The sequence below is a fragment of the Canis lupus genome, chromosome 19, assembly GCF_048164855.1.
Source record: "Canis lupus baileyi chromosome 19, mCanLup2.hap1, whole genome shotgun sequence".
Classification (NCBI taxonomy): Eukaryota; Metazoa; Chordata; class Mammalia; order Carnivora; family Canidae; genus Canis; species Canis lupus.
Genome location: NC_132856.1, coordinates 8,979,924 through 9,003,775, shown reverse-complemented (window position 1 = coordinate 9,003,775; position 23,852 = coordinate 8,979,924). Strand labels below are relative to the sequence as shown.

Sequence of the window (23,852 nt, the reverse complement as noted above, 5' to 3'; positions counted from 1 at the left end):
TCATCGTTCCCACGATAGGCATCATAAAAGTGCCAACTGCATAGGGTGGCTGGGAGATGTACGTGATTTGAGGGAGAATTAGGTGCAGCACCTGCACAAAGGAGGCATTCAATATATGATGGATTAAAATAACACTTGAAAGAGGGACTGAACTCCACCCAGCACCTCTCTCTCTCTTTCTCCCTCCCTCCCTCTCTCTCCCCCTCCCCCCTTCCTCTCCAGGCCCTGGCCTGGCCTTTATTGCTTACCCCAAGGCTGTCACCATGATGCCTCTCTCCCCACTGTGGGCCGCCTTGTTCTTCATGATGCTCATCTTCCTGGGCCTGGACAGCCAGGTAAGGGGGGACCCCAGCCTGGGAGGGCAGGGAGACCAAACACTGCTGTTAGAGCAGCTCATGTTAGTGACACCTTGGTGCTGTTTGTTAGGGCCCTGCCCACCATCCCCACCCTCCTGTCCTCTCAGCACACTGTGATCTCCACAATCTCCCCCAAGACACACCTGTATGGATCCTTCCACATCTTCCCAAATGCACTTTGTCTTACCTGGAATTCCCAACTCCCAATCCAAGTTTTTAAAAAATTGCTAAATACTTACATGCTGTGAAAATACTTCTGCCCAATAGCACCACCTAGCAAGTGGAAGAAATTCTCAGAGAGAGGGCTATGATTAATGGTATCCAAGGACTCTACCACCAAGTGTCCCTGTCCTAGCCAAATCGTGAGGAACAAGGAAACACAGAAAAATACCTTCTCCTTCTTTCCTCTGTCTCCATGTCATGGCCCATCCCTGACATGCTCCAGGTAGTCGCATGGGTCCTCGGCACCACCATCAGTTCCCCAATGCCCATTATCCTACCCTCTTCTGCTGATGGCGTTCTCCCTACCCGTCCTCCACTCGGCAGCCTGCCTTCCTCAGTGAAGGGTGTATAGTTAGAACTAGCAATTTATCTGTGCACATTTTCCTTTATCTCCCCATGAATGCATGCACTTAATTTTCTCACATTGTAAAACTCACCCCAGCCCTCCTCTAGTTCTCTTCTTGATTTTCCAGCTGGAACCCCATAGCCTCCAGTCACTCACTCTTCACTCTCTGAAGTCTACCCTTTTGCCTGCTGTTCCAGCACAGCAGGTATCCCTAAGAGCCCCAGTGGACATGTTCCACCCAAAGCCAGTGGCTCTGCTATCAGACTCCATTGGCATGGGGCTGCCCGCACCCATTACCTTGTGCAAGTCACTCAGCACCCAAGCCTCATGGCCAGTGTGTCTGTCAACCCAGCCAAGTTCAATTTCTTCCCCTGGATGATTTCTCAGGAAGTGCTAAACTGAGCTGCCGAGGCACCGGGTGTTTCTGCTGATAATCTTCTCTTCCATTGTTGTGAGCAGAGGCCTCAGGAGGGATTGGCAGTTTGTGTGTGACAGTGACTGTCCTGCAGAGGGAGGTGGGGGCTGGGCCCTTGGCTCCCTAAGTGCCTGGGGGTGTTGAGCAGAGCCAGTTCTTGGGCTGAAATGCTCTTAGCAAGGAAGACCTAGGGGCCTAGTGGGCAGATGGCCGCTCTGCTTACCCCCAGGTGTGTTGCACTTGCTATGCCTGGGCCACATGCTCCATTCTTTGTCACAATAACCACATGGACTGGGAGCCCCTTTCATCATCCCCATTTTGCAGATGAAGAAACTGAGGCTGAGTGAGTTGCTGGAACATGCACCCAGGTTTTCGTGCCTCTTAGCCCACGTGCTCCGATGTCTCTTCAATTTGGGCCCTGGATAAACAGCGTTCCCTGAATTGCATCTTCTTCCTTCCCTGAGGACCCTGGAGAAAGGACCGCAGCCAGCTTTGCAGTAGAGGCAGGCTAACCTGGAGGCTAGGAGCCTGGGCTTTAGAGTCCTATGGGGCTGGTTTTGAGTCCCAGCTGTGTCACTTTACCTCTCTGTGCTTGGTCCCTTTATCTGCACAGTAAAGCTAGAAATACCTTTCCTGAGGAGGTACAAGTGATTTGGAAAAGATTTGGGGCCAAAAAATGGCTCCAGGGAAGGAAGTGTCTCCACATGGTAACCAGCAAAGGAATCCTTTACTTCTTTTACTTCCCTCCCTGTTGGTGGTCTAGCACAGTGGCTAAATAAAGCCCAGTCTCTAGAACAAGATTGCTTGTTCCTGTTAACTGCTTAGAAAAGATCCTGGCTCTCAACAAGCACCATGTATTTGCCATTATTTATTATTATTTTTATTAATTTATCAAACCTTTTCTGAGCACATCCTCTGTGCCACTGGAAATGGATGAAAATGGCACAGTCCCTGCCCTCCAGGGTCCCACCTTGTAAGGAGGTAGACAGAAGCTCCACAGGCACCAAGAGGTGAGGCAGGGGATGGCATGGTAATAGAGGAGAGGAAGGGTCTGTTCTGCCCAAGCTGGGGCCGAGGAGGAACAGTCCGGAAAAGGCTCAGGCAGGGGATCTGTCCAGTGCTGGGAGAACCCAGGGATGGAGCTGATCAGTGTGTTGGGATATTTGGCCTGGGTGTTGATGGGTGAGCAGGAATAGAACTGCTACTGTGTGTCTGGCCCAGTCTCAGCATGGTGGGATGCAGACAGTGGCTCAAGCTCTGCTGCCTTAAGCCTGCATAGTCTGGCCAGGCCCAGAGAGTCCCATAGCAGAAACCTAAGAGCTAGGTGCTAGCTCACCTCCAACTGCTCTCCACCCATCAGAGGGGGTGCTTGCCCAGCAGAAGCAAAGGACTGGGGAATTGTCACAGTCCCAGAGAATGAGGAAATGAAGCCCTGCTCACAGAGACTGCCCAAAGCCTGCCACTAGCCGAGCCCTCAGCTCTCAGAACAGTTATGGAGACTCCCATCTTGCCTCAGACAGCATCTCATTGAAGTAGTTGACCTCAGAACAGGGCCCAGCCCATAGGCACATGACAGGAAGCATAGGGGAAGAGTGCTTGCTTTAAAGTCAGGAGACTCCCTTTTAAGTCATGACTCTCCCACTTCCTTGCTGAGGGCCCTTGGGCAGGTTACTTCCCCTCTCTGAGCCTCAGTGTTCTCATCTGTTACATGGGCTTGCTGGCATCCTGGAAGTCCTCTGTCAGTGTGAGCCTGGGAAGGAAATTAAGGCCCAGTGGGAGGGAAGCCCAGGGGTTGAGCCTGTTGCACTTGCCCGGAGCCAGGGCCACTAAGAACCGACTTCCTCTCGGGCTTGACACCATCCTATCAACACTGTCTAGTTCGTGTGCGTGGAAAGCCTTGTGACCGCTGTGGTGGACATGTACCCCAAGGTCTTCCGGAGGGGCTACCGCCGGGAGCTGCTCATCCTGGCTCTATCCATCATCTCCTATTTTCTGGGCCTTGTGATGCTAACAGAGGTGAGTGATGTGGACTCAAGTAAGCGATGTGAACATGGTAACATGAAGGTTGAGTGCCTGGGCCCTGGGTTAGGCAGTTCTGATGTTAAATCCCAGCTCTGTGATTGGTTGTGTGACCCTGGCCAGGTTTAGATATTCTCCATGTTGTGCCCAAGATTGCGAATCCGAGAAACCACCAAGGAAACAACACCAATGCAAGTACACGAGGGTTTATTTACAAGCTCAAGCTTGGGTCCAAGTATACTCCACACAGCAGAGCAGGGGCTTGGACCCCGAAGTAGGTTACAGCTGGATTTTTTTATGGGCTGGTCTAGGGGATTTTCAGAAGGGATGGAGGAATTTTTTTTTTTTTTCCAATATGGGGGAAAGGGTGGGGGAGTTTCTTAAGATCTGATATGGGATTCTCTGCTGAGGGCAAATCTGAGCTCTGTTGTCTTTCTGATATGGGATTCTCTGCCGAGGACATTCTGCTTTTTCCTGTAAAGTTCAGCTCTTATTCACAGGGGCCTAAGATGGCTGTACTTGTGCTAATGCTAAACTTGAGATGGAATGGCCTTAATTTTTCTCGGCCTCCACACTCCAGGACTCGTTTTCTCCTCTTTGTGGAGATTATTGGAGGTTCTCATCGAGCCCTGAGTACAATGTCTTAACGTGTATGAATGTTCAGCTAATGGTCACCATGATCCCTACCAGAAGAGAATAAAACTCACAAAGAGAAATACTGGGTTTATCTGGTAGTCATGAGCATCTGAACACCCAATCCACCATTACAGTACTTCTGCGTGAAAGAGACAGTGTTAGCTATAGATTCCCTCCACCATGGGGTCAAGTTCAGAGCAGGCTTTTCTGGAATGTCACTGAGAACAGACATGCACCTTCAGTTTGGCACCTTCAGGCACCTTCAGGCATTATGTGTCTGAGCCCCAGCCCCTTGTCTCTGGTCTCTGCTGGGCCACAGGTGAGGAGGGGTGCACCATGACCCCACCCCCTGCCACATTAAGACTCTAACAGCGCCATGCTTCTCTCCCTGCCTGCAGCCATCCTGTCTGATACTTTTCCAAGTACCTTGGGAAGGTGAGATTAGATATCTTCCCCCCCTACACACACTGGTAAAATTAATTGATTTAAAAAGGAAAAAAATAGGGGAACCCTGGGTGGCTCAGTGGTTTAGCGCCAGCCTTCGGCCCAGGGCGTGATCCTGGAGACCCGGGATCGAGTCCCATGTCAGACTCCCTGCATGGAGCCTGCTTCTCCCTCTGCCTGTGTCTCTGCCTCTCTCTCTCTCTCTCTCTCTATCTCTCTCTCTGTGTGTGTCTTTCATGAATAAATAAATAAAATCTTTAAAAAAAAAAAAAAGGAAAAAGAAAACTGTTGCCTAGAGACAAGAAGAGCTTCTATAAGAAACATGGAAAGAAATGAGGGAATTCCAGTCTATTGAAGCAACTAAGGTGATACTGAGGTTGGTCTGTGGATCCTCTTCATCCTCTGCTTCTGAGCTCAGAGGCTACCGCCTGGAAGCCTCCTCTGCTTTCCTTTCATCAGGCACTGTTCCAGGCTCAGCCTAGCCTTCCTCCCACCTTAGAATGATGGCTCCATTCACATATCTCTCCCCCATGAGGCCATGAGGTCCATGAAGACAGGAGCTGGCCTTGCCCGGCTCTGTGCCCTGGGGCCTGGCAGAGGGTGGGCACTCAGGGCGGGGCAGCTGGTGTTATTACTGCTCCTAGTCATTGTCACATTAATGGGAATGATAATCAGCTTCTAGGAAATGAATGGGGTGGCGCTTCCTGTTTTCATCCCTCCTCTCCCCACACAGGGAAACCAGCCCTACAATGAGCAGGGCTTCATTAAGTGCTGATTAATTACACAAAGTAGAGCCTTTGTCACATGCAAATTGGGGGTTAATGTGATGTGTTAACGAGGCTGATGGGGGGGGGGCGGGTGGTACAAAAAGAGCAGGCATTGGCATGGGTGTCACTGGCCTGGAGCAGGCAGGCAGAGTGCCCTCCTGGACCTCGGGCCCTGGGTGCCCCAGCCACGCAGAGCCATCATGCCCACCCTTCAACCTGAGGCCACAGGTCTGCCCCAGGGGTGCCTTGGGGCCCCTGGGTCCATCAAGGAATTAACGCTGTGCTGACCATTAATCAGCAGACACTCGGGCTTTACATGCCAACCTTCTGCCTCCATGCAGGATTATCTGTGAGTGATTGCACCAGAGAAGTTCAAATTGCCAAATGGACCATGTCGGCCTCAGCCTTCACAGTAATTGCTGGCAGGATCTTCTCCCTCATTTATACACATTTAAAGCTCGGCTTTGGGGAAAAAATAGCCCACAAATTCTTTATCTTCCACCACAGCAGTATGGTGAATTAAGAGCATGGGCTATGCAGCCAGACCGCCTAGGTTCAATCCTCAGTCCCACCACTGGCTGGCTGGATGATCTGTGGCAAGTGCTCTCACTGCTCAGTGCCTCGGTTTCCCTTATGAGTACTGAGGACTGCAGTTGGGCCTGCCTTGTAATTACATATGCTATAAGGATCACCTAGACTGAGACATGGGAAGCAGTTCAATCAGAGTCTGGTGCTTAGAGAACGCTGCATATATATGCATGATGTTCATGGAAGGAGACACTCAAGAGAGCAGTTAGGAGCATGGTCTCAGCTTTTAACTCAGAAAGCCAAGCCCACTCCTCCTCACAGAGGAGCCTCTTACCTGCTCCTTAATCTCACAGCCCTGAATATCCACATTCAGCACCGACGGGAGGCCCAGACCAGATATGGCCCAGAGATCCCTTTTGTTTTACCTCCTTGTGTTTGTTTGGGTTTCGGTTTTGGTGGTTTTTTTTTTTTTTTTTAGATTTTATTTATTCATGAGAGACACAGAGAGAGAGAGAGAGACACAGGCAAAGGGAGAAGCAGTCTCCATGCAGGGAATCCGATGTGGGACTCGATCCCAGGACCGCAAGATCCTGCCCTGAGCCAAAGGCAGATGCTCAACCACTGAGCCACCCAGGCATCCCTACCTCCCTGTGTTTTTAGGAACATGAATAGGTTGCCAACAATTGAGAAGGATTTCTCTTGAAAATCTGGATTTCTGACATCTTCTAGAAAATCTGCACATCTGGCTGCACTTAGGACTGCCTCCCCTAGCAACTTTCAACCAGAGCTGTGTGGCCAGAGGCAGCCCATGCTCCCCAGTTAGCACCAGTCCTCACCACTTCCTGATGTCACACATCAGGCCCACCTCTCCCTCATGTTATCTGTCCAGGCCTCTGGGCATCAAGATGTTGCCCCAGATCCAGCTGAAGAGATGAGTGGGGGAAACAAACTGTCCAAGCCTGTGTGTGGTCTCATAAGGTGAAAGGAGGCCCTAGGAGCTGTGGGAGCACAGGCCAGAAGCTTAATCCTAAATAACTCCTTGTGGCAGACACAGGAGGCTGTCCACGCTTTGTCCTGGCATTCATAGTGCCTCTCCCCCACCACTGACCCTCCTTCCCTTTTCCACTTTTAATTCTTCTGCTGTTGATTGTGTTCCTCTCAGAGCTATCATGTGTTAAAGATTGCCTATATAGATCCCAACCTTTCCCAGAACTGCAGCTGGCCACCCCGCCTTGCCATCCCTCCCTTTTAGAAACCTTCCTGGGTCACCTGGGCCAGCTTATACCTCCCAGGCCTGTCCCTGAAGTCTGTCATCACAGATGCATACACCACAGAGCTGGCCCACGTCATCCCTGCACCCCGCAAAGATTGTACACCTACTGTGTGCCAAGTCCTTGACCAGAAACAGAGACACAGCTGGGGACAAGCCATTCAGAGTCCCTCCCCCACAGAGCTCTTGCTCCACACAATTCAACTTGCAGCTATTGGAGACCTACTTCGAGCCAGACCCCACACTGGCAGGAGGTGTGGGGGCCTCCCCAGCTGAAGCCCAGAGCTAACAGAGCGACTAATGGGAAAACTTAAAAAAAAAAAACAAAAACTGTGAATCCATAAAATGTGCTACAGAGACCTAAAGAGAAAATAAGGCTGTCAGAGAGGGCTTCTTGGAAGAGGTGACATTTGAGCTGAGCTGTGAAGAAACTTACCAAGTAAAGAAGGAACAGCATTTGCAAAGGCACAGAGGCAAGACTATCCCTTAGTCTGTCATGGGAAAGCATGTGGAGGTTGGCTGGGAGGAAGGGGAGACAAGGCCAAGTGAGAGGGCAGCCCTGACTGGCAGGCTGATGGGAGCCAAGTGGTAAGGTTAACCTGTGGAGCAACATGATTGGATTTGCATGGTAGGTCCTAATGTGTGAAAGGCTGGAGAGGTTGAGGCTGGAGGCAAAGAGGCCAGTGGGGAGGCTGTTAGAGCCTTCAGGGAAAGGGGCTGAGGCCACCCAACCTCTAATCTCTGGGTTTCTGTGTTGTCTCCGACATTTAGGGAGCAGAGGCAACACAAACCATCGTAAGCCCAGCAACCTCGGGGTGCTTAGGTGCAGAGGGTGTATGGTTTTGGGAGACTAGGAAGCAGCAGTCTGCCCTGGTGGAAGTGACTCCTGGCTGATGGTAGCCACAGGGCACAGCAGAGGGCCTTTCTTTTTTTTTTTTTTTTTTAAGGAACTGGGGATTTTATTTTATTTATTTATTTATTTATTTATTTATTTATTTATTTATTTATTTATTTTTAATTTATGATAGTCACAGAGAGAGAAAGAGAGGCAGAGACACAGGCAGAGGGAGAAGCAGGCTCCATGCACCGGGAGCCCGATGTGGGATTCGATCCCGGGTCTCCAGGATCGCGCCCTGGGCCAAAGGAAGGCGCCAAACTGCTGGGCCACCCAGGGATCCCGCAGAGGGCCTTTCTAAGACCAGCTAGCCAACTCTGCCCTTCCCCGTGTCTTTGTATCCCTCTCTCCTCCCACTCTGCAGGGCGGCATGTACATCTTCCAGCTCTTTGACTCCTATGCTGCCAGTGGGATGTGCCTTCTCTTTGTGGCCATCTTTGAGTGTGTCTGCATCGGCTGGGTGTATGGTAAGTAAAGGCTGGGCCCACTCACACCCCAGCAGCCTGCCATGGTGCCCAGCATATGGACGCCTGGGGCTCAGGTGGGCTTAGGTTCTCTGTGGCTTGTCTCCATCTGTGTCCACCTCATCCTCCTTTCCCTCAGGGGCTCAGCCTTTCACACATGTCTGGAGAGCTTCTTGTTCTTACACCCCTACGGCACAAGGAGAGGCTCCAGACTCAGGCACTGTGACCTCGGGCCCTGGCCTTCTGCCTTGGAGATTCAGTTTTCCCTTCTGTAAAATGGGGCAGTCCCCACCATGTCTCCAAGTAGGACATAGAGTGGGCAAAGCAGCCAGCACAGTGCCCAGCCCTCATTCAATACCCGCCTTCTGCTTCTCCTATTCCCTAAACCAAATGAGTGGATGAGGATTGCTGGACTCTTGATGATGGATATTCCCACAATAAGCATAGCTTGGGAACACGCCCCCACTGTGGGCTGCCCCACTCATTAGCAGCCCAGTCAGGCTGTCCCCTCCAGAGCCCTGCTTCCTGCCCCCAAGGATGTTAGCCAGGCCCTGGCCCTGCCTCTCAAAAGGACCAGAATTTCTTCTACTGGAGTATATTCTGAAACCTCACATATATGACATCTTGGTAGTTGTTAAGTGAGAAATCCGTTCCCTGCTGTCATTTGTCTGGGCTGGGGAAAGCAAACAGTCCTAGCCTTCCCTCTGGGTCTTGTACAAAAATCCTCTGGGGTGTGTGTGCCTGTCTGTTTTATTCTGGACAGGAAGCAATCGCTTCTACGATAACATCGAAGACATGATTGGCTACCGGCCATTGTCGCTCATTAAATGGTGCTGGAAGGTTGTGACCCCCGGAATCTGTGCGGTAAGGGCCCTGCCAGCATCTGCCTCCAGCCCACTCACCCACTTTTCCATTCTAGTGCCACACGCCTGGCCGAGGCTGAAACTGAGGAGGTGCTGGCCCTCTGGGTGACCCTCTGTACATTCAGAGAGTCCAAAGCACCCGACAGCTTTCTAAGTTGGAGTCATGGGGACAGTTTCTGGGCTTGGCCAGGGAGGGGCCTCACTGGGATCCTGGCTCCGCCACCAGTTTGCTATGTGACTGAGCAGAAGCCTCGGATTCTGTACCTGCAAGCTAAGTGGCTGGGGCCTGTCTCCATGGGGGCCAAGGATCGTATGAGAGATAACGTTTGCTTTGCTGTTAACAGAGAAAGCCACAGAACTGAGGTAAAGTTGGGGCTCATGCTTTGTCCCTCAGGCCATACCTTGGAGAGGCCGTTGTGTTTAATTAAAAAAAAAAAAACACAACCCCACTGCTCTTCACCCAGTTCTTGGCATTGAAAGTGTCTCAGAGCATCTTCACAAACCATCATGGTTCTGCAAAGGCCACTTTGAAAGCAGCCCCGAGAAGGAGCTAAAAGATTCCTGACTGGGCAGAGGCTGGGGATGAGGCTTCTGGGGCGGGAAGGGTCTCACAGCCCCAATGAGGTGCTGGGGTCTGTGGGAGTCCGTTCCCTGTGTGTCTGATGCAGGTGAACTGGCACAGGGCTTCGCCTGTCCGGGGCTATCACACAGGGTGGGCCCTCTCCCTGCTGGCCTCCTGCATGCAGGCCTGGGCCTGTCACCTAAGGCCAGCCCCCAGGGACTTCTCCCTGTCTCTTGGCAGGGCATTTTCATCTTCTTCCTGGTCAAGTACAAGCCTCTCAAGTACAACAACATCTATACCTACCCCACCTGGGGCTACAGCATTGGCTGGCTCATGGCCCTGTCCTCCATGCTCTGCATCCCACTCTGGATCTTCATCAAGATGTGGAAGACAGAGGGGACTCTGCCTGAGGTGAGACAGCCCAGGTGGGGGAGGGGGTGGCAGGTTGGCAAGGACGGCTCAGAGGGTACTGCAGCACACACTGGCCCTGGCTCTGCCTCGTGGGCTGAAGAGCAGGAGCAAGTCCATGGGTCTTATCTGAGCAATGTGTCAAGAATAAGCCCTCACACATCTCCCGGGAAAGCCATGGCCAGCTCCTCCCTGGAAGGTGTTCATTATTACCATTGTGTGAAGTCATCTCTGTGAGGCCCAGAAGTTGAGCCATCTTCTCTGAGTGTCCTCAGAGACAAGGGGACAAGAGCAGATCCTGACTTACAGAGGTTTTTGTAAGGACTCGATGAGTTTCTATAGGGAAAGCACTTAGACTGGGACCTGGAACAGAGTGACCAAGTGGTAGCTTTTACTGATCTGTTAGTGCATGAAAGACCCCCATCCCCAGGACATAGGGAGATGGTCTGATGCTTGGGAAACACCTGTCCCATGTCGTCATCATGCTAGACTCTCTACATGAATCTCCTTTCATCCTTGGGGCAAACCAGGATGCTGGCCTCATTTTCTGCCTTCAATAGGTAGGGAAACTGAAGCTCAGAAAAATGAAATCACTCAGCCAAAACTTAGTAAGCCAAAATTTTTAAATCAACACTGGGTCTTATACTATATGTTAGCAAATTGAATTTAAGTTTTAAAAAATGTAAATATAAAATTAATAAATTCTTAAATAAATTGAGGTATAATGGACATATAACATTATATTAGTGTTAGGTAACAACATAATGGTCTAATATTTGTATGTATTGTGATCACCACAGTGAGGTCTAGTTAACATCCCTCACCACACAGTTACAAATTCTTTCTCTTGTGATGAGAACTTTGAAGATCTATTATCTTAGCAACTTTCAAATATACAATACAGTATTATTATCTATCGTCATCATGTTGTGCGTTACATCTCCCATGACTTACTTATTTTATAGCTGGAAGTCTGTACGTTTTGGCCCTCCTCACTCATTTTACCACCCACTCCCCCAACCCCACCCACCCACCTTTGGCAACCACAGTCTGTTGTATGTATCTTTGAGCTTGGGTTAGGTTTGTTTGTCTGTTGGGTTTTTGTTTTGTGTTGTTTTTTCCTTAGGTTCCACATATAAGTGATATTATACAGTGTTTGTCCTTGTCTGGCTCATCTCACTTAGCATCATGTTCTCAGGTTCCATCCATATTGTCACAAACAGCAGGATTTCCTTCCTTTTTATGGCTGAGTCATATTCCACTATATATATGGACCATAAGTTGGCTATGATAGAGAAGGACCAAGCTGAGAGGGAAAGTCTCTCACAAGCCTGCTCATGCCCTCCGAGAGAGTTTCCTTGGCTCCTGTAGGGAATGTAGGTCAAGAGCAGTTGGTTAGTTCTGATCTGGAACCAAACCATGTCCTTGGTCCCTGCAGGCCCCTGCACGAACTTCCAGCAGCCTTTGGTATTCAGGAATGCCCAGTGTCCCCTTGTGAATCCTCCAGAGATTAGCTCAGTCCTGGCATGGTGGGAGAGAAGGTGGGTAGGGGGAAGGAGAGGCTATGTTCCCGAGCTTCTTCCATCTGCCTAAGCTCACACACCTGCCTCCGCAGAGAGCAAGGTTTATTAAAGACAGCAGAACTGATTTCCAGGGGCACCTGGGTGGTATAGCGGTTTGGCGCCTGCCTTCGGCCCAGGGCGTGATCCTGAAGTCCCAGGATCAAGTCCCTCATCGGACTCCCTGCAGGGAGCCTACTCTCATGAATAAATAAATAAACTCTTTAAAAAAAGAAGAAGAACTGATTGCCAGGCCTTCCTTACTGAGGAAATGTGTGCCAGTTAGTTCACCTCCCTCTGCTTCCAGAAGTTTCTGCCAGCTGACAGGAGGGATCTGGAAGGAAAAATGGGGTCAGTGGTACTTACCTGAGAGAACTGCTATGAGGATGGATAATCTGTGCTAATCTGTGGCAAGGTCAACTAAATGGAGGCTCATGTTAATCCTAGAAGGCAGGTGTCTGCTCTCTCCCTTTGACAAATGAGGAAACTGAGACACAGAGAGGCCGTTTTTCACCCCAGTTAAGTGACAGAGCTGGGATTCAACCCCAAATGCCTCTGATCTGGGGCTCATGCTCTCAATCCCTGTCCTGTATTAAGACCTAGTGCCTGGTACACAGAAGGTGTTCAGCATAGGGAAATTGGCCTGTAATTCCCACCCAGGCAATGTAGGCTCAGCCTCTTAGGCATGTCAGCATCTGGAAGAGGACAGAACCTTGATCATGAAAAAAATCAGACCTCCAAAAATCTTTGCAACCTTCCTGAGGAAACGGTTCATGCCCAGAAAGAATCTCCCAAATCCTGGCCTGTCTTCTCCCAAGGACCCTGCTGGGTATACATGAAATTGAGGCGTGGGGCCCCAGGCAGCACTGTGGCAGCAGAAGCATGTGTCAGGAGTCAGCCTGGTACAATGGGGATGACAGCCACACTATCCGTGCCCAGCTCAGTGCTGGACATTTTGCAAGGCAGCATAAGGCTGTGCTAATGTTTCCATCTCCAAGCACAGCCCAAGGAGCACAAGGCACACACTCTATGTGTTCCCCTGGACAGTGGCCCCATAGTATGACATCCCTTTTGTGGGAAACATACCCATTTATCCAACAATCACATAAACAGCCCTAGAAGTACCGTAGTTCACTCCTACAATGCCCCTTTCAGGCCAGTACTGTTATCCTGTTTCACAGAAGAAAATGCAACTCCTAGAGGTTAGGTGAGTTACCTAACAGAGCTAGCGAACAGGAACAGCCAGCGAACAGTGAGCAGGACTCCAAGCCCAGCTGCTTTGTCTCTACTGGAGGGAGGGACCTGCAGCAGGCCAGGTACAGTGCTAAGCACTTCTGTAAACTATCTCCTCATTCCTCGGCAAACCCCAGGAGCGGGTACCTCTGTTGCCCCCATTTTCCGGAGGAGGAAACAGAGCAGAGCTCTGAGTGACAGCGCTGAGGCCCAGCCCTTGGTCTTGATGACTCCATGGGCCGTGGTGTCCACCCATGCAGTCTGGAGAGGCTGAGCCAGGCGCCAGGACCCTGGCAGTCCCGCTCAGACAGCTCTTCTCTCCAACTATACAGAAATTCCGGAAGTTGACCATCCCCAGCGCTGATCTGAAAATGCGGGGCAAGCTTGGGGCAGGCCCACGGACGGTGACCGTTAATGACTGTGACGCCAAACTCAAAGGCGATGGGACCATTGCAGCCATCACAGAGAAGGAGACGCACTTCTGAGCAACACCTGCCACCTCGGATGCCTCTCCTTCCTTCCCTCCCCCCACCTCGTGCGTGTAAATGAATACCTGAAACATGTACTTCACCTAATGATAGAGGCTTGCTTGTTTTGCACCGGATTTATTAACAAGTTAATTTTAAGGTGGCTGTGCACACTCTGGTTTAAAGTCCCATTCCCCTCCTTGCCCCCAGTTACCATGTAAGTAACATTACAAAGAGATAATACTGTACAGGGACTAGCAGAATCTTCTGTGCTAGGACGGTTTTAACCCATGTTTTCTAGGGGTTGGGGGAAGTTGTATCATATGGTCAAACTTTTATACTTGGGCTGTGGGGCAGGTGGGGTGGGAGTGATGCCTGTTCTCTGTCAGCCTTTTAGCTGACTAGTCCCTGTCCCATGTTTGTCCCTGACCATTGCAGCTGCCCTCCTCCATGCCCCCAGGGAGGGCTTTGCCTTCGAATCCTGCCTTTGCCATCCCCAACCTCTTAGCAATGTGTTTGCAGACAGCAAGGCTGTGTCAGAGAAGACAAAGTGATCTGTCCGTCCTGATCCCACTAAGTGACCTTGGGTGCTCCCATCCTCTCTCTGGGCCTCAGTTTCCCCATCTCCCAACAGGAAGGCTGGATCAGGTGATCTCTGAGGTCCTTCCTCGGCCTGGCCACGTCTCTTGGGGATTCTCTTGGTGTTGTTCGCTGCCCAGCAGGCCTGCCCTTGACGTTGACCGTGGGCTGTTCTTGAAGGCTCCCAAGCTATTATCCCTGCACCCACCCCTGCTTATTTGAAATCAAGTTTGTCATGGAAATGATGTGTTTTCCCTTAAAACCCTAGCTTGATGCACTCTGGAGTCCGGCCAGGTCCTCAGCCTCTGTGACAGGGCTCCTCCTGTCCTGTCCATCTGCTCTCCTTATCATGTCTGCCCCTCCATCCTCATGGGGCTGGCTGGAGTCACCTGGATGCTGCTTTTCGGGGTCAGGAAGCAGCTATCTGGCCTGCCACTGCCCTAGCCAGGATCTGTGTCTGGGACCTTCCACCAGCCTCCCAGGGGAAGGAACCCCTGGAGCACCTGGAGACTGGTGTTGTCCTTTGGCCCCTTCTTCATCTCCCTACCACCTCTTCTCTCTCTTACTGTCCCCTGCCCTCCTCTCTCTCTTGCTATCTCTCATCCCTCCCCATCCTTCTTATCACCAGCAGAACCTTTTCTCCCTATCCTTTCTTTGGGAGCCATCCTACCTGCATCTCTCACCAAGCAGCTGAGAAGCCTCTGCACTTATACTGGAGGGAAAACCGGGCTCCCGCCCCTCCCTCTGTGCAGGCCTGGGGCTGGTGGGGAGGGTGCCGGGAACAAGGCCGGTGCTGCCTCAGACCTCTCGCCCTGATCTCCCTCTTCTTTAATCAGACTTCATCAGCTCTCTGTCTTGGATTCTGAATTATTTGGGGACAGGGAAGGTGCATTCTTTCTCCTTATCCTTTATGTCCCCAGTTTTATTTGGTGGAAACAAGAGCTGTCTCTAAAGTAAGGCTTTAGTTTCCTATAGGGAACCCACATGTTTGATTCACCCAGAACTTTCCAAACTGGCAGCTTCTCTGGTCTGGCCAGCCCCCAGCTGAAGCTAGGGTTTGCTAGAAGGGATGCCCAGTGCCCCCCAGGCAGGCTGGGAAGCCTGGTCTGGGCCCAATTTTGCACACACTGCCCAGGCCTGCCTGGCTCTCCCTGAGCTGTCTCATCTGGTGGACCCAGGAAGCGGACCCAGGAGGCTCGGGCCTCGTGCTGCACCTTCTGCTGTGTCTGTCCTTGTCTACTCATCTTCCACCAGGTCCCGGGGAGGGAGACTCCCCACTGCTGCTGCTACTGGTTCTCCACCTACAGCTCTAAGGTCTCGCTAGGGGCGCACTGCATTGTACTTGTGGCACTTAACCTTTCACTCATCTAACATGACTCATGGGGCAGGGCGGAGGGAGGGCTTTTACTCTGGCTTTTGGTTTTTTGTTTTGTTTTGTTTTGTTTTTGTAATTTCCTACTAGTATTTGGGCAACTTTGGGGTGGGGTGGGGTGGGAGACATGAGGGCAGGGGAAATGTCATTGTGGTGACTTTTTTGATATTCATTAGAAACAATACATCCTTTCTGAGATATTTACAGAATTATTAAAAAATGAAAAAGGTTGTACTGTTTTACATAATGAACGTTTTTATTGGGTATTCAAAGGGCACACGATTGTCTGCTTACTCATTTTTAAAAATTAAAGGAATGAACAAACTATACGTGGCAGTTCCCAGCAGAGTGGTGTTCATTGAGTTGCTCTTCCTGTGTTTTATCACCTGCATGACATACTTGCAAAACCCTCTCAGTTCCATCCTTGGAGATTGCAGTCTCAACTCAGGATTACAAATTGAAAGTGCCCAGGGGTGTTTTGGGAGCCCACACTTCCTCTCCTTCCCCGCGCTCACTGTACATTGAATGCTGTGTGCTAGGTGCTCTACAAAAGCTGTCTCTTTACTTCCAAAACAACCCCATAAAGTATTCACCTCCCTATTTTCCTTAGTACTTCCCCCACTTTACAGATAGGGGAGACTGAGGCAAAGAGAAATCCAGTCTTACTGAACTCAAAGCCCAGTCTCTTTTATTTTTTTATTTTTTTTAAACGATTTATTTTTTTTAATTTTTATTTATTTATGATAGTCACACAGGGAGAGAGAGAGAGAGAGAGAGAGACAGAGACACAGGCAGAGGGAGAAGCAGGCTCCATGCACCAAGAAGCCCGATGTGGGATTTGATCCAGGGTCTCCAGGATCGCGCCCTGGGCCAAAGGCAGGGGCTAAACCGCTGCGCCACCCAGGGATCCCCGCCCTGTCTCTTTTAATCACTATGTCTTACTGTTTCTCATGCTCTGAGGCCCAAAGAAGGCAGCAGCTGCCTCGCCATGGCTGCAGCGCCTGCCCCAAAGCTCGTGGGCCACTCTGCTAGGCAGACCTGCATGTCTGAGGCAGACGGGGTGAGGTGGAAAGACATGGAGATTTGAAGCATGGAGTCCTGGTTTGGGCTCCAGGATCTGCCCTTGCCAGCCTCAATTCTCTCATCTCTCCAGAGAAGATAGTAGCTCCTGTTTCAAAGTCAGGGTGATTGTGAGGATCCCATGAGCTCTGAGTAGGATTGGCCAAGCTTTGTATTCACACTGCTTATTATTATTATCCTGAAGGAATAGTCCCTAAGCTCTAAAAGGGTAGTATTGCTCAGAACTTAGGCAAACATCTCTAAATTTGCATCTGGGATTTCCAGACAGTTGCTTGAGACCACAGAGCATGTTTTGTCCTGCCAGTCCATGGAACGATGTGATCATCTCCACATAGCGTCTGCTCATTCCTAGTAGTTGTCTTTTCTGCTTCAAATCCCTGATCTCAAGATCCCCCCCAAGCCTCCTTGGCCTCTCACCCTCTCTGAGATGGTAACATCTGTTCACAGGGAACTGTCCCACAGTTCGGAAAATCTCTGATCCCCAAAGGGTCCCTGAGAACTTTGTAACTTCATAGAGCCACAAGGATTGGTATAGTCACGTTTCTGCCTCTCTTCCCTCCTCGTGTCTGAAAGTGTATTAAGCACCTGGTACAAAGCATCAAGACACAAAGAGGCTGGGTCACAGAAATGTGGGTCTCCCTAATTCCCAGGAAATCAGATTTGTGGGTGCTCAAGCTTACAGTATTGGTAACCTATGGCATTGTTTTTCCCAGTAGACCCTATAGGCTGCAGTACGTGCTGGTCACCCTCCCAGCCAGATGTGACTCTCTGCAGCCTAGCTCTCTTAGACACATCAAATAACCAGAGCAGAGGGGAGTTGTGGAAGTGAGGTCAAAGGTTACTTCAGAACTAGGATTCTCAATTTTGTGGGTGAGGAGTAGGGAGGGAATGAGAATCAGGCACCAAAGAGCTGACCATTTCTGCTGACAGCTACAATTTTTGGAAAAGAGGGTCTGAGTATGCATCATGTTTCATGTCTAGACCTAGAACTAGGGACATTGAGACAAGTGGAACAGCCCCTTTTCTTGAACGTTCCTGCTCTTTTAGGTCAAGAGGACAGGCGTCCACACTCCTATGGACAGGAGTAAATACATGCAGGAGCTGTTCTTCCTTCTTCTTTCTAGCCTTTGTTAGCCAGTTTGAGCTCTGTGGTGTGACCCTGGGCAAGTCTCCACTTTTCCAGGCCTTAGCTTAGCCATCAGGAGAAAGGTGAAGAAAATGAGACCCAGGGAGGAGAAACATAGCTGACTCAAGATCCTCCTAGAAGCCCTCTGCACCTTCTCAGGCTATTAAAAATCAAATGGGTCCTTGACCTGGGCACCTTGCTTGGGAGCAAAGTCAATCTGTTGCCAACTCTTAGCCTTCTCTGCCTCTCACTTTTAAATAAGATCCACTTTGCAGGGGATACACATGCATTTTTTTCTCAGAGCTCTCAGGCCGGCTGACGTGTCAGAACTACTCCCATGAGAAACTAGAGGGCAGAATGTTCCAGGGACCAAGTTTCCAGGCATTGCCAAGCATAAGAAATAAACTGTTCACTGAGCACCTACTATGTTCCAGGTGTCATACCTGCATTACTTCATCAGCGCCTTATAACAAATCTAAGAGGAAAATGTTATTAATCCCATTTTTCATATGGAGGAATTCAAGTTTAGAGATTATAAATAATTTGCCCCCCCAAATAATACCAGCTATACCTCCTGGAAAGTGGAGAAACTGGACTGGATCAAGGTTTGCTGGGTCTAAATAGAGCCATGAACCCAACCACCTAACCAAGAATATGGGACTTGAGCTATACCTTGAGGGATGGGAAGATTTCACCAGGCAGGAAAGAGCAATTGACATGAGGGAACAGCCTAAGCAAAAGTAGAGGCAGGAAAATGTCTTTGGGTGAACATGGTGGAAACCCAAATCCTCCCCATCCCTGGTCTACTTTTGCAACTTCACCAGCTCTGAGGGTGGCCCCTCCCCATTCTCTGAGAGCAAGGGGGTTAGGTAGCACTGTGCTCATCAAAGATGGCACCTGGTGCAAGTTCTGGCACAGAGTGGGTGCTCCATCAGACAGGGCCTTCAATGAACAAGTGCTTGGCTTGCCCCTGAGTAGGGAGCCACTGAAGACCCACCTGGTGCTGAAAACCATGCTGGGTCCCTTCTTATGTATTATCTTGCCCTCAATCACCTTGTGGATTGGCAAGGTGTTCATATCTACCAGTAAAGAGACAGGCTCAGAGAAGTAGAGTCAGCGGCCCTAGGTCCCAGAGCTGGTTAACAGCAGAGCTGTGGTAGCAGCTCCATGGGGTTCTGGCTCCAAGGCCCATGCACTTTCCACAGACCACTTTTGGGAGCCTCTGTGTGCCACCACAGCCACCAGCACTGATGAATCATTACAGGCCATGGAGAAACAGATGGTAGAGGTCAGGCAGAGAAATCAGAAAGGCTCTAGGAGCCTTGAATTATCTTTTGGACACTGGGGACCTCTGGAAGCCTTCTTGGTCTCCCAGAAATGATAGAAGGTCACTGGGGTTCACTGGGATGGACAAAGGGATGTTTGGAGGCTAGTGGAAGGGACCACTGGGGCCCTGGAGACCTGCAGGAGAGATTGAGAGGTCCTGAGTGAGGAGCCAGAATTATGTGGAGTCGTCAGTGAGAGACGAAGCCCCTCAGGAGTTATGGAGAGTTGAGCATTCTGGAGGGTGGGCACGGGAGTTGTAGGGGACCGCTGGGAAAATGAAGGACTGTTGGGGAGACACTTCAGAGTTGCTGGTGGCCATCAAGAGCTATACAAATAATTAGAGCCCTTGGTCATTTCTGGAGGGCACTGGAGCCGTGCAGAGTTCTGGGACTCCATGACCTTGCCCTCACAAGAGTGGAGCAGGCTTGGCTCTTCTGGAAATGCCCCACCTAGGTGTGCCAACCAGCCAACGCTTGGCTTTTCTTATTCTCCATGGAATTTTTTCTGCCTTCTTTTCGGGTATTTTTCCAAAGCCAAACATTTCTGGAACGAGCAGGCTCTGGTAGCCTTGTCTGAGAAGGAGCTTGGGCCCAGTAGAGAGGTCTGGGCCTGATCTGTGGGAGCCCCTGGTCAGACAGTGGGAGGGACAGAGGAAATAGTAGAGCACAGGCAAGTATCATTGATCACCTAAAGTATCATCTATTCAGTACCTACCATACACCTGGGATAGGTTTGGGTATTTTCCATAAGCCTGAACACAACCACTGCAGCTCTGATTTATTCCCATTTTATAGACATGGAAACAGGCAAAGAGAGGTAGGGAAAGAACTTACCCGACATCACATAGACTGAGCTGGAACTCCAAGCCAGGTCTATCAAACCCAGGGACCACGGTTTACTCCCTATGGCAGGTGGCTATTGGGGTGGCCCGAGTCTCTAGCAGAGATTAGGCCCTGGGCCTCCCTCCCCTCATCACCACCCTCCCATTGGGAGTCCTGGGCTCAGGCAGACGTTGGTGGCAGCAAATCAGCCACCAGGTGGCACTGCTGCTAAACCCAAGCCCCCTCCCCAGGGTCCAGGCCCTGACTAGTGAGGTGGGACTAGGAGCTGGGACTCCAGGCCCAGAGGCCCCACTCTAGGTGCCCAGATGAGGGACAAGGAGGCTGCCCCTTGACAAAAGGGCGCAATTCACCCTCCTCACACTGCCCTACCTCCCTGCTCCTGTTTGAAGCATTACCTCAACAGCCAGACACCTGCTTTCACTTCTCAACTTCCCCACTAGTGGCCGTGTGGCCTCAGGCAAGTGACTTCACTCTCGGACTACAGTTTCCTCATCTGTGCAAACAGACACAATAGAGCCCTCCTGGCAGGGACATTGAGAGAATTATATGAGACAATAGTGCCACATGGCTGACACACAGAATCTTGTTCTTATGTGTCATTCTTCTCAGGACGACAGTCAGAAGGGCCCCCACCAGCGTCAGGAGACCCATGTCCTAGCTCTCAACTCTCCGTCTGCCTTGGGCGAAGTCACTTTGTCTCCCTGGGCCTCGGTTTCCTCATCTGTAAATTGGGGTTAATCATAAGAATTCTCTTGTTTGGCTATTTTGAGAATTAAATGAGACAGTGGCTCTAGGACATTTGTTTTATGGAGCACCAAATGAACAGGAAAAATGATTATTGAAAATATTAATGTTTCCAGGGTGTTGTAGTTGGGTGGATATGAAAATGGTGATAAGGTATGAGGAGGGCAGGGCGGCCTCTCAGGGACTGGGTCGGGCTGTGGGTTTGCCCTGACCGTGTACCAGCAATTACACAGGCCCCATCAGCCAGGCCCTGCCATGCACCAGCCCAGCGCCTCCGCCCCCTCCAGTCCCTACTTCCCACTATCATCCCTCAAATCCTGCCCCCAACACATTTGGACACAAAAATATAGAACAGAGATGAGAAGGCTAACCACTGAAATATGGAGGGTGATCATCTTTGGGCAATAATGTTTGGCTAATTTTAATTTTCTCCTTTTTTTCTGTACCATCTAATTTTTCTTTAACAAAGAACTTCTATAGTTTTTACATTCCAAAAAAATAAAACCAATAAAGCTATTTTTAAAAATCCTCTCCTCGCCACTTAGAGGTTGGTTACAAAGGAAGACCCGGGTGGGGGGAATGAGGAAGGATTCTGATATGGTTGAAAGAAATGATGAGCAGGAGAAGGGAGCGGGTGTGTTGCCGCGGCACACATTTCTTTGGTCCTCTGGCTCCGACCTCCTCTGGGGGAATCTGGGCCTCAGGATGCAGGAGGAGCAAATGGAGCAGGACCCCTCCTCTGGGCCGCATATGCTCCACATTTCTGGGTGCTCCAGGCTCCAACATCTTCAAGTGTTGCAGGGAGAGCTTGCAGCTGTTTGAAGAGAGAAGGAGACAGACATGCAAGGCAGCCGCCCTTGGTTGAGGGCTGACCATGTGCTAATTACTGCCACTCCTTTTATCTCATCAGAACCCCCCTACCCTACCCACACATGTCCATTGAGGGAGCTGGGATTATTAGCCCAATTTACAGATGAGGAAGCCAAGGTATGAACTTGGGTATCTGACTGCCTTCTGGGTATCCTTTTGGGCGTCTGTTGAGGCCTCTCAGCAGTTAAATTCATCTCCTCCATCCCCCATGCATCACAATCTATCCCTCCCAGTCTCAATAAATGACACCATCATTCAACAACGTCCTTCATTCAGCAAATATGATTTAGCAATCACTATGAAACTGCCCTCAAGGAGCTAACATTCTAGTGGGAGGACAAGATAATGAACATTTTTAAAAAGGAAGCATATATAGTACAGCAGAAGATAATAAAGGATCTGGCTAAAAATGAAGTGGAGGGGCAGCCCCAGTGGCGCAGCGGTTTAGCACTGCCTTCGGCCTGGGGTGTGATCCTGAAGACCCCGGATCGAATCCCACATCAGGCTGCCTGCATGGAGCCTGCTTCTCCCTCTGCCTGTGTCTCTGCCTCTTTCTCCTCTGCGTCTTTCATGAATAAATAAATAAAATCTTTAAAAAATAAAAAATAAATAAAAATGAAGTGGAGCAGGGGTATAAGGAGGGCCAGGGAGTAAGGGTTTGGGTTGGAATTTTAAATGGGTTCGTAAGGAAAAGCCTCCCTGAGAAGGTGAGAAATAGAGCATGTGATTGTCAGGGGAAGAGTGTTCCAGGTGAAGGAAGTAGCATTTGCAAAGGCCCTGGGGTGAGAGCTTCTCTGCAACATTCCCAGGGAACTAGGAGACCATATTGGCTGAAGCAAAGTGAACAAGGGGAAAGTATAAAAGTGAGGTAAGAGAGGTGAGGGGCAGATGACAAAGGACTGGTGTAGATGTGAGATCAGGAAGGTTTTGAGCAGAAAGACATAATCTGATTTCTGTTTTAATAAGATCATTTCCAGGACACTTGGGTGGCTCAGAGGTTGAGTGTCTGCCTTAGGCTCAGGGTGCGATCTCAGGGTCCTGGGATCGAGTCCCGCATTAGGCTCCCCGCAGGGAGCCTGGTTCTCCCTCTGTCTATGTCTCTGCCTTTCTCTGTGTGTCTCTCCTGAATAAATGAATAAAATCTTAAAAAAAAAAAACAGTAAGACCCTCTCGAGCTGCAACGGTGGGCTTGGGTGGAAGCAAGGAGGCTAGTGAGGAGCTGTTAAAATCCAAGGTGAGAGATGATCCTGGCAGGACCAGAGGAGACAGAGAAGGACAGACATGATCAGATTCTGGGTGTATTTTGAAGATAAAGTAACAGGATTTCCTAGTGGAATAGAGGTGGGATATGAGAGGAATCAAGGATGACTGAAGGGTAGGGTCAGCTGGTCAAGTGAGAAATCCTCCTCACTCCCCACATTCAATCTATCTGAGAGTTTCTTTGGTTCTTCCTCCATGAAATCTCTCAAATCCACCCACTTTCCTACGTCTCAGCCACCGCTCTGGTGGGTCCACCATCACCTGGACCACTGCTGTGGCCTCGTGCCCGGCCTGCCTGCCTGCCTCTACTGCACGCTCTTCTTATGATAAAGTGCTTCACACCTTGTGCTCCCGGATGGGTGGGCCTGAGCCAGAACACCTCCCACCTCACTCACAGCCTCTGTCAGGGAGCTTTCCTTCTGCCTGAGAGTTACCACCCCAAAAGGAAATCGGGAGGGCAGGGGAGCTGGTACCAACAAAAGAGGGAAACCCCACAAAGTCTGCCACCCAGCCATACCCACTCAGTTCCCTGATAAGCAAGCATCAATCAAAGGGGAGAGAATGGTGGCCCCGGAGTTAGCAGGGAAGGCTTCCTGGAGGCGGTGGAAGGGATGGGTCTTTGAAGAAGCTCTGAGCCTAGTGATGTCAGGTGGTGGGCTCTGGCATTTCACAGATGTGGGTTTGAATCCCGGTTCCACCTCACACACCCTCTGGGCGACCTTCAGCACGTCCTTTTGTTTTTCTGAGCCTCAGCTTGCCTTATCTGCAAATGGGGACCCATAATCCTCAAGCCTAGAGATTTTTGCAGGATGTGGGAATTTCATTAGGGTGTTGGCTAAACGCAAGATACTGTCTCCTAGGGCCTGATCATGCCCTCCCCCACGAAGGAATAGGCACAAGCCTCGGAGTCAGACGGGCTCTATTCCCACTCCGGCCCTGCCGCTTACCAGCCTAGTGACCTGGGGCAAAGCCCCACCGTCTCTGAGCCTCCGTTCCTCCCCCTGCAAAATGGAAACCACGCAGAAAATGGAAGCTGTCCATGCACGCGGCACATAGTAGGTGCCCAGCCAAGGTGCTAAGGAGTTTGGACTTCACCCTGGCCGCAGCTGGCCCCACTGCATCAACGCCCCCCTTCCTGGGCCAGGGCAGCTGCAGCCCCCCGTGCAGTGCTTTTTATCTGCAAGCTGCAGTGGGCTCCG

At 50.5% G+C, this 23,852-nt stretch overlaps 1 protein-coding gene across 1 annotated transcript in view; it reads left to right on the top strand.

The window, feature by feature from the left end:
- SLC6A11 (solute carrier family 6 member 11) overlaps positions 1-15,734 on the top strand; it is a 128,867-nt gene extending 113,133 nt beyond the window's left edge. Inside the window, exons 9-14 of the mRNA XM_072785112.1 lie at positions 223-335; positions 3,218-3,355; positions 8,263-8,365; positions 9,126-9,226; positions 10,028-10,198; positions 13,320-15,734. Of these exons, the coding sequence (XP_072641213.1) occupies positions 223-335; positions 3,218-3,355; positions 8,263-8,365; positions 9,126-9,226; positions 10,028-10,198; positions 13,320-13,472 (779 nt within the window). The 3' untranslated portion in view covers positions 13,473-15,734. The remainder of the gene's footprint in view (positions 1-222; positions 336-3,217; positions 3,356-8,262; positions 8,366-9,125; positions 9,227-10,027; positions 10,199-13,319) is intronic.
- The last annotated feature ends 8,118 nt before the right edge of the window (positions 15,735-23,852 follow it).